At 53.6% G+C, this 10,936-nt stretch overlaps 1 protein-coding gene across 1 annotated transcript; it reads left to right on the plus strand.

Annotated features, from left to right (window-relative positions):
- Positions 1-788: 788 nt before the first annotated feature.
- LOC122379432 lies at positions 789-7,543 on the plus strand. The gene is made up of 2 exons (XM_043361655.1): positions 789-913; positions 6,470-7,543. The coding sequence occupies exons 1-2, from the start codon at positions 889-891 to the stop codon at positions 7,528-7,530; spliced, it is 1,086 nt and encodes a 361-aa protein (XP_043217590.1). The 5' UTR covers positions 789-888; the 3' UTR covers positions 7,531-7,543.
- The last annotated feature ends 3,393 nt before the right edge of the window (positions 7,544-10,936 follow it).

The raw sequence follows: 10,936 nt of genomic DNA on the forward strand, positions 1-10,936 counted from the left end.
TCGCTGCCGACTCTCAGTGGAACTTGACGACGACGAAAAGGACAATTTTAGGTGCTGAAGCATTAACCCTCGCCCGCAGGTAGTCTTTCTGCTCTGCACTCAACATTTTTAGAGCTAGAGGGCTGATTTTTCGTATAGCTGCTCTTCTATCCTTTCTTGATGTCCACTGAAAATTTGAAGTTTCTGTGACTTTTGGTTTCGGAGATATGACCTTGTTTTTCAGGTCATATCATGACCCAAATGGCCAATTCTCAACATCTTGCGTTTGCCATGGGCCTTGTGAGCTTTTGACACCCTGATTTCGGCCTTTTTTGCCAGTATTTCCTCCCACCTATCATGGAACATGTTGTTCGACGATGTACAGGGGTCAAGGTCAGGGTCAAGGTCAACCTAGGTCATCTAAGATAATGGTCATTTCACGATGGAACCGTGCAAATTATATTAGCGGGATGTTGCGCCATCCCTAGTCACCTCTCACCTCCGCCAGCGCCAGGTTGTGCCTCATCACGGGGCAGGTAGTGCCACCTAGGTGCGCCGGGGAGAACTACGGGTCGCCTAGTGCCACCAGACGTCGCGCACACACAATAGACCCAAATTTATGGAATTTAGAACGTGGGCGATATATTGTAACAGCGTTGATTTCTACCATGAATGTATTTTAGCAACTTACAGCGTGGGCGCAGGCACTGGAACCACAACGGCCACCACAACTGCACGTAAGTAAGTCCGACATACGACTTATGTTGGACTCGCGGCAACGCTGCCCAAGCGGCCTTTTCCGTTAGGACGCCGAGCGACGGAGTGCGCGCAGCGATTTTTTTTTCTTTTTTTACTTACCGGTTGAAACCCGCGGAGAAGTGATAGCTATTAGCGGCGGCTACCGCCACCATGGGACGACCCAGACGGAACACCGGTGAGTTACCAGCTATCCGGCCTGTTAGTTACGCGCGGGCCCTTCGCACGAGACAATCATGGCGCGCCCCTCTAACCGGCGGTCTCATTTCGTTAACAAATTAGTCTGCCAAGTTGCTTGAATACTGGCAGTTGGCACATTTGTTCTGTTACTACCCTTCGCCCCATATTAATGTGGCCGCCATACTAATGTGGCCGCCTGTCTCAGTTACTCAGATGGCCCTCTGGGCGGTCACATACGCCAGCATTGTAGCTTGGCCCTGAACAATGCCCTGCCCACTGGCATGTCATGCCATGCCAGCGCCACCTTAACAAAACTTGCTCGGTCACATGCACCAGTGTCATAGGTTCGCACTACACAATGCCTTAACTGCACACTGGCACGCCATCCCGAGGGCATGCCAGACAAAGCCGGCCATACCCAGGGGTGGAGATTTGTCAAAATCCCAGGGGTGCTTTTTCTGTTTGATACCTTGGTTAACAAGCTGCTATGATGATTTTGCTTTGTTTGTGGGGGTGCTTTGCGATACGAGTATGCAGCTTAGCCACAGAGTGGCACTTTGCCAGCATGGCACTTTGCCAGCAGTGACCTGACCCCCGTCGGCCCACTGCAGACCGGTGCAAGGCGACACCCCTGCTCAACGGCAGTCCGACTGCGTCTCGGCCATGGTCATGGGCAGCTGACGTCAGCCGGATGAGTCACCCTCACCGGGCCGCCCCCCTCCCCCCCGGCGCGAAGGACGGTCTAGTATGTCCGCTGGCCTGCCCCAGCACGCAACTCGCTGTCAACTACCATGTCATTACGTCGCTACTAATGACATGTCTGCTGGCTTGCCACAGCATACAACTCACTGTCAACTACCATGTCATTACGTCGCTACTAATGACACGTCCGCTGGCCTGCCCCAGCACACTACTCGCTGTCAACTACCATGTCATTACGTCGCTACTAATGACATGTCTGCTGGCTTGCCACAGCACACAACTCACTGTCAACTACCATGTCATTACGTCGCTACTAATGACACGTCCGCTGGCTTGCCCCAGCATACAACTCACTGTCAACTACCATGTCACTATGTCCCTACCATGACATGTTAGCTGGCCCCTGCCCCCAGCACATAACTCAATGTCAACTACCATGTCAATACGTCGCTACTAATGACATGTCCGCTGGCTTGCCCCAGCATACAACTCACTGTCAACTACCACGCCATTACGTCGCTACTAACCCGCGCCCTGGTGGGGTCTGTTTATAACGCGACCTGGTGGGGGGGGCTATTTTTTGCCCCCCCTCGTATCTCCGAAACTACTGGGCGGATCCGCAAAATTCAAACGGCGTTCGAAAGGCCTGTCAAATTTGTCGAAGGAAACCAAATTTCATTGACCTCGGGGTCACCGATGACGTCACAGGTCAGGTCAAAGATGAAATGTTTCACCGTTCACGGGTCATCTAGGGAATGCGCTATAACACCGAAGAAAACGCATTTTGTCGAGAATCAGCGATAGGGCGTCAGTTGCCTAGTACATATATTGCTATAAGAGGTCACTGACATTACCAGGTCACAGGTCAGGTCACCAAGGGTCACAGGTCAGGTCACATGAACCTAACTTTAGGTACTAGGGTTGTGCGATGCATGTTTTATGGCCAATTTTCATTTCCAACTCAATGGTGTTGGTTATAAGACTATCAGGTACGGCTTAGGCCACTTTCTGGTGGAGGTCAGGTCAAGGTCAGGTCAAAAAAGGTCAAATTTCAAAGTTGATATTTTTGCATAAAATGGGTATTGATTCGATGCAGCTCATCACGGGGAGTCTAATGGTGGTCTTTGTTTTGCGCTACGAGGTCTAGAATTGCAAAAAAATGAGTTTGAAAATTTGACGTCATCAATTTTGAACAGTTTTTTTCGCTGTAACTTGGCCAAAAAAAGAGGTATCGATCTCAAATTTGGTATGTAGATAGAAGGCGGTAAGGACTATCACATATATTCCGGTTTTTTCGAACTTAAAAAAACTTTTTGGATTTTTCGGCTATTATAATCAAAAAATCTATTTTTTGATTTTTGGGGGTCAAAATCCAAAAATTTCAAAATTCCGAGATAGCAGTTTTGTAGCCCTGTCAATTCTACAGCTTTTATGTCTTTATCGTTTTTCTGTATTTGCAAAGCTATAGGCCTGACAGCTCTTCCCGCGAAACCCTTTTTTGGGTCGAAAACGGCAGAACATGACGTCACTCTGACGTCATTTCCGGCCAACCTATCATAGCCTTTGGATAAATTTTTGGTCACAATGTGTAAAATTGATGTCCGGGAGGGTACTGAAAGTTTGGTGACGATCGGCGAAGCGGTTCTGGAGATATATCGAAAAGTCTGGAGGGGGGGCAAAAAATAGCCCCCCCCCACCAGGGCGCGGGCTAATGGCATGTCCGTTGGCTTGCCCCAGCATACAACTCACTGTCAACTACCATGTCATTACGTCGCCACTAATGACATGTCCCCGCTGGCCCTGTCCCAGCAGCTCCTTCTAGAGCACTGAACAGCGCCATGACGTATAATTTCTGAGGACACCAGTACTTCTCATGCAGTGGCAGCGTTTATGTTTCCCTAACCTCAGGTTGGATGCATGCCAGCTTGTAATGGTCGCGTGGGGGTGCATATTCTGCTTTCACGAACCACAAACCCTCAGGTCATGTCCGAGCTTTACCTACTATCTTACTGATTCGTTATCCTTCTTCTCAACAAGTTGAGAGTCAGGACTGTTGCCGAACGCGACTAAATACATCAGATCGCTGAGTTCCGCTCAATATACTACATGTGTACACTGGCTAAGCTTCGTATAGCACCCTGTCACCACTGCCAGCCAATTTACTATCACCGTTACTATTCACCTCTAGTTTATATCACTCTACAGTATTATCATACTATTATCTATACTACTATACTACCACTATCTACCCCCCACAGTCGCCCCTCCACCTCAATCGGGTCAGCGCTACACGGCCATCGCCGCGTCACACGTGCCCTGGCGGAAGCAGCCACACACATCACACCTTGCGCGTGTCATTCACAGGTGCTCGCCGTCCGGCCCCACCGGCCGCGGCGACTTCGCCCGCCGCCCCCGCCGCACCCCCTCCACCTACACCGGAGGGCTCGGCGCGCGGCAGCCCGCCCCCGGACAGCGACGATTCAACCACGGCGTCGCTCCCGTCGTCGCCTTCTACGTCGGGCTCCAGCTCACCGGCGCCGCCGCTGCCAAAACGGAGCCGGAAGCAGCGGCCGGCTCAGCGAACGACCGCGGGCGACGCGGTGGACTTTCTCCACTTGCGCCACGCCCCGACCAATTCCACCCAGCCGCCGCCGCCCCGCCGGCTGAAGCTGCCCACAGTGGCCCCAGACACTCTCAGGCGGTTGCGCAACCGCAGAAAGGTGGTGGACGTGGATGACGTCCTATACCCCCGGCCCTTCGGGGGGCGTTCGAGCGCGGACGGCCCAACCCAGCGCGCCGGAAGCGTCGGCGAATACTTACGGGGGGTAGGAATAGTGGCGGCCTACCGCTGCTATTTCTTCCCCCAACTGGCGGTCCAATGGACCATGTACTCGGTCTGGCTCCAGGGCCACGCCACCGGCCTCTGCCTCTCGGCCGTCCGCGCCCTCGACGGCCAGGGCCGCACACACCTGGCCCAGTACCCGGAGGAATATCACTGTCCGACGGAGCTCACCGAGGCCGCCCAGGCCCTACTCGCCTCAGCGGCTCCCCGTGCGCCGCCGCCGCCGCCGCCCAGTCGCCCCCTGGCTGCCATGGGAGGCGCGGGCCGCCAGCTCCCGCGCGTCGGCCGGCCGGAAACCTGCCTGCGTTGGAACGCCGGACGGTGTTCGAACGGCACGCTCTGCCGCCGGGCCCACATCTGCTTGGAGTGCGGAGGTCAGCACCAGGCCCGCACCTGTCGCCTGCAGCCGGGAAACGCCCCGCGCCCGCTCGGCAGCGCGCCGTACGCGGGCCGCTTCTAGATCTTCCCGGCAAGACTCACGCGGTGAGGGCGCCCCTACCCACCCTTCCCCCGCTGTTCACCCCGGTACTGGCGCACCGCCTCCTCCAACTTGCCTCCCCCACCACCGACCCTGCGCTACTACAAACCGTAGCCGACAGGCTACTACACGGAGCCGACACAGGTTACGCGGGACCTATGGTTAGCTCGCACAGACCGAATAACCGGTCAGCTTTCACCCACTCAGGCGCACTTTCCGCCGCTCTCCGCCTCGAGGTCGAACGGGGCCATACCGCTGGCCCCTTCGCCCAACCCCCGTTCACCCCCTTCCGATGTAACCCCCTCGGAGCCCGTGCCAAACCGGACGGGTCTGTCCGCATCATCCTTGACCTCTCTCAGCCTGACGGTGACAGCGTCAATGACCACATTGACGCTGACCAATTCTCCCTGCAGTACGTCACCATGGACCAGGCCATCGCCGCCCTATTCGAGGTCGGTCCGGACGGCGCGCTCATGGCCAAGGCCGACCTGAAGCATGCCTTCCGCCTGATACCAGTCATGCCCGAACAGTGGTGGCTCCTGGGGTTCCGCTGGGAAGACCAGTTTTACTTCGACATGCGGCTACCATTCGGGCTCCGCTCCGCTTGCGCTATTTTCAACGACCTCGCGCAGGTGCTCCGCGACGCGGCCGCGTCCCACTCCTACAACCCACACGTCTACAACTACCTGGACGACTTCTTCTTCTTTTCCTCAGCCTCTTCGCCGCTCTGTGACGCCGCCTACCAAACATTCCTGTCGCTCTGCGAGACATGTGGTGTCCCGACAGCCCCTGACAAGTGCCAGGCCCCCAGCACTCGTATGGAGTTGCTCGGCTGCGTTCTCGACACCGTCAGCCTCACCATCTCCCTGCCCGACCGAAAGGTCCGCGACATCATCGCGGGCCTGCGGGCTGCCAGAGGCGCCAGGAAACTGCGTCAACGGGACCTCCTAAGCCTCATCGGCAAGCTGGTGCACGCCACAAAGTGCCTCCCAGCGGGGCGCAGTTTCTTCCGCCGGCTCCTAGACACCGCCCACTCAGTCCGACGCCCCCACCACTGGGTGACACTCAGCAGCGACACGAAGCGCGACCTAGACTGGTGGCTCGCGCTCCTCCCGTCCTGGAACGGCACCGCCCCCCTGCTCCACCCGTCCTGGACGCCGCCGGCCCACCTCCACCTGTACACGGACGCCTCCCGTGTGGGCTTTGGCGGCATGTGTGGAGAACACTGGTTCTCTGAGGCGTGGCCGCCAGCAGCGCTCGCGTGGGCAGACACCATGTCCTGGATGGAACTGATCCCCATCCTCGCTGCTTGCGACCTGTTGGGAGCGGCCTGGAGCGGCCGCCGCGTCACGTTCCACTGCGACAATAGTGGCGTGGTGGGCGCATGTACGAAAGGATGGAGCCGTGACGCCCGCATCATGTCGCTCCTGCGACAAATCAGCTTCCTCGCAGCCACTCACGCTTTTCTCTATCGAGTGCAGCATGTCGCCGGCTACACTAACGACACCGCCGATGCTCTCTCCCGCCTGCAGATCGACCGCTTCCGGACGCTGCAGCCGGCCGCCCACCCGACGCCGACGCCGGTGCCAGGCCGTCTCCGTCAGTACCTGACGAACCCAACCGAGCAGTGCGCGGTGGCGACCGGCTTCGCCATCTAGACCGGCTCGCCGTGCAGCTCATCGACGACGGCCTGGCACCGGCGACCCGCCGCGCCTACGCAGCCGGGACGCGGCGGTTCCGGCGTTTTTGCCGCCGCCACGGCCTCTGCCCCCAGCCGGCCACAGAGAGCACGGTGCTGCGGTTTGTCGCCGACGGGGCACGCCGGGGCCACTCCGCGGGCGCCATCACCGTGCACCTGGCTGGGGTGCGCCAGTGGCACATCCGGCACGGGGCGGCGTGGGCGGGCCGCACGGAACGGGTTCGCCTGGCCATCCGCGGAGCCGCCAAGCGCCCCCGCCCTCCCCGGCTACCGCGGCTGGCCGCCACGCCTGGCCACCTACGGGCGCTCCGCCGGTCCCTGCGGAGCGGCGACCTGACCGCCAATGATCGCGCCGCGGCATGGGCAGCAGTGCTGCTGGGTTTCTTCGGGGCTCTGCGCGGAAGCGAATACCTCGCTCCGGCCGCGCACTCCCACCACCACCGGCGCACCTGTCAGTGGCGTCACATCTCGACCCACAGGGACCGGCTGGAGGTGCAGCTGCCCGCCTCCACGACCGACCAGCTCTACACCGGCACGGTGGTCAGCCTCCCCAAGCTGGGCGGCCCATGCTGCCCCGTCCGCGCCATGCGACGCTACCGCACGCTCCGGCCCGCCGCGCCTCCCGACCAGCCGGTCTTCGTCCGCAGCACCGGTGCCTACTGCACCCCGGGCTGGCTCAACGGGGTCCTCCGCCGCGCCGCGCTGACCGACACTGGCAAAATCACCACCCACAGCCTCCGCATAGGCTTCGCCACCGCCGCCGCCGCCGCCGCCGCCGCAGGTGTGACGGAGAGCGTCCTCCAGGTGTCGGGCAGGTGGCGCGGCTCATCGTACCTCCGGTATGTCCGTGGTCCCCGACTGGCCGTTTGGGAGGCGTGCCGCGCCATAGTATAGAAATACATTTGGGTCAACTTTGGCGTCTTTCAGAAGAGCCCAGGAAGGGGTCAGGGGTCGAGGCCAGCCAATGCCAAAACACCGAACGTAATAGCTTAGCCCGGACTCACTTAGCAACCTTAACGCTAATGGTCATTTCACGATGGAACCGTGCAAATTATATTAGCGGGATGTTGCGCCATCCCTAGTCACCTCTCACCTCCGCCAGCGCCAGGTTGTGCCTCATCACGGGGCAGGTAGTGCCACCTAGGTGCGCCGGGGAGAACTACGGGTCGCCTAGTGCCACCAGACGTCGCGCACACACAATAGACCCAAATTTATGGAATTTAGAACGTGGGCGATATATTGTAACAGCGTTGATTTCTACCATGAATGTATTTTAGCAACTTACAGCGTGGGCGCAGGCACTGGAACCACAACGGCCACCACAACTGCACGTAAGTAAGTCCGACATACGACTTATGTTGGACTCGCGGCAACGCTGCCCAAGCGGCCTTTTCCGTTAGGACGCCGAGCGACGGAGTGCGCGCAGCGATTTTTTTCTTTTTTTCTTTTTTTTTTTGTCTCCCTCTGTTCTTTCTAGGGCGTCTTTCAGAAGAGCCCAGGAAGGGGTCAGGGGTCGAGGCCAGCCAATGCCAAAACACCGAACGTAATAGCTTAGCCCGGACTCACTTAGCAACCTTAACGCTAATTGCGTTTTAGGCAAGCGGAATTTACTGTTTTTGTGAAGTTTTTTGACTGCATTTTTGGTAAAAGCTTCTCAGATCATGATTTCATGTGATATGGACCCAAAAACAGTCGGTGCACACATCAGTATACACAGACACACACAGACATACAAACACATATAATTGACCTTGACCTAACTTGACCAGAAATGACCTCAGCAGCAAAATTCTGGTCGGGTAGTGTGACAAAGAGGTTTTAGCTGGCTTGGCACCAGAAAACACCATCGTCATCGGCATTTGATAAGCAGCGCACTTGATATCCAACGGTGACCCAAAACAGCAACATTTTTTAGTTTGACCTGACCTGGAAGGTCAATGACTGACCTTAGAAGGTAAAACTGGGTATCGTTGGATTTGTCTCTTCCCAAAGAATCTTTTTGGTCATTACCGCTAAGCTCTATCTCCAACAGGAACGAAATGGCGCGGGGGGGTGGCAACCACCCCCCCCCCATGTGCGTTCTAGGATGGGAAAATGGCATGTGCGGGCGAGGGTTAAGCTATGGTAGGTTTTTGACCTTATATCAATCAAAAACACTTACCTATAACGGATAGTAAGCTTTAGAGCAATATGTTCGATTAGAAAAGCAGATATAATAATTTTTGTATCAAAATGAGAAGCTGGGATCTGAAACTTTGTATCACTCCACGCTTTTTTCGACCCCTGGCCAAACCACCGAAACCCAGACTGAGCTTGGACTGAACCTGAAACCAACCGAAACCAGGGTATATTGAATTAGGGGGTAGGACTAAGTTTAGTAGGCATGATATCAGCAATTATCTTGTTTTATATGGCGGTTTTCATTATCACAATATTATTTTTGATATCATGAAGTCTGTATGTCTCGGTTTTACGAAAAAATAGTAGGGCAACAAAGATAAATTTCGCGAAAAAATAATTTCAGTTGGAAACATCCATTCTGGTATGCAAAATTCAGTATGAAGCCCAGTATATTGACCGTCTAGTGTGCTTCCAAGGCTGAGTACCTGATATCAACAGGAGTTGTTTACTATTTTGCCTTACGTTGCTAGGTGGTTGCTAGGGAGCTAAGGATACTCTCTTGCGCGATCATTTGCACTTATTTTTCCTCATGATATTGACATATTGCTGTTTCTGAGACCTAACTGATGCTAAGAAAAAAGCAGTTTTCTTAAAATGTGTATTTAAGTGCCGAAGTATTAACACAGCTCTGCAATTCGGCTTAAATATCTGCAAAATCCTGACTTCCCGGAAAATTGTTGGTGGTGATGGGGATCGAGCGCGTCGATGAAAAGTAAGTCAATATTCAAAGGCTTCAAAACGTTATTTTTTGTTGTTCTGTGAAATAGCAATGCAAAGACCGATGATAGTGCCAGTGTTGAGCTTTCCAATGAAGCATTGCAATTAGTAGTAACTAGTAAGGTTTTTATCACCTAAGATATCTTCCATCAAATATTAAAATTCTGCCATTGTCTTGCTGTAGAACAGGGTTACTTTCAGTCTCTTGGGAACACGATTTGCCGGTCTCAGATCGAAAAACACTTCAAAAAGCGGTAATAAACAATGAAATTTCCCACCTGATAGCATCTCGGGTTTTTACATATCCTGTCTAGAATTTTCATAAATCAGACGTAAAAATGGCCTATTTCGTCAAATTCCGAATTTTTGCCATTGGGTCTAATGTAAAGCATGGCTACTTTCAGTCTCTTGGGAACACGATTTCCGTACCTCAGATTGAAAAACACTTCAAAAGTCGCAGATAGTAGACGATTTAAACAGGGGGAGGGATCCTTATTTACGTTAATAGTCTGTATAGTGCTCTTAAAGTGGATGATGCATTGAAGGCAAAGCAGGTAGAGTCAATATGGATTGATGTGAGACTGGGGAAAGATATCAATGACGATGTAAGACTTGGGGTTTTCTATAGGCCCGGTAATATTATGGAAATCCCACAGCTGGAGGTAGATGGCATGATATGTGAGGAAATTCGTCGAAACTTCAAAACAAATTGTCTTATAATGGGAGATTTTAACCTTAAGGAATACGAAGAAAGAACAGGGGACACGTCACAAAGGCATGCAAAATGTATAGAAATCTCTTGGAGGAGGAACTCTTCATGAATCAATTTGTTAGCGAGCCAACTAGAAAGGGTTATATTTTGGATTTGGTATTTTCTGACAACATGGAGATGGTAAAAGAACTTAAGGTTGGTGAAGGGTTGGGCAAGAGTGACCATAATATGGTTAACTTTCTTATTCCGTCAAAGGTCAAACCCAAGGATAACCTAGCCAATGTTCCAAACTTTAATAAGGCGAACTTTAGAATTATGCGAAATGAGCTATCGAAGGTTAATTAGCATCAGAGGCTTTTAGATTTAAGTGCTTCTCAAGCATGGAATGCCTTTAAAGCGGTATTGTTCGACATTCAGTCGAGATGTATACCAACGAAAACTAAACGATCTAGAAGGAAATTGAACCCTCCGTGGCTTACTCCTGAGGTCAGAAATGCCATAAGATGTAAGAAGGCTGCTTTTAGGGCCATGAAAAAGGGTGCCTTTCTTGAATCAGATAGGATAAATTACAAGAAGTGTAGAAATTTGCTCAAAAAGAAGGTCAGAGCATCTAAAAGAGCAAAGGAGTTGGATCTGGCAAGAAACTGTCAAGGAAACAGCAAACAATTCTTTAGCTTTTATAAATTAAAT

The sequence above is a fragment of the Amphibalanus amphitrite genome, unplaced genomic scaffold, assembly GCF_019059575.1.
Source record: "Amphibalanus amphitrite isolate SeventyFive unplaced genomic scaffold, NRLGWU_Aamphi_draft 000008F_arrow, whole genome shotgun sequence".
Classification (NCBI taxonomy): domain Eukaryota; kingdom Metazoa; phylum Arthropoda; class Thecostraca; order Balanomorpha; family Balanidae; genus Amphibalanus; species Amphibalanus amphitrite.

Coding starts and splice junctions, on each gene's coding strand:
- LOC122379432 (XM_043361655.1), top strand. CDS start 889: ATGGGACGACCCAGACGGAACACCG. Junction 914..6,469: donor ACGACCCAGACGGAACACCG/GTGAGTTACCAG, acceptor TCCCGCCTGCAG/ATCGACCGCTTCCGGACGCT.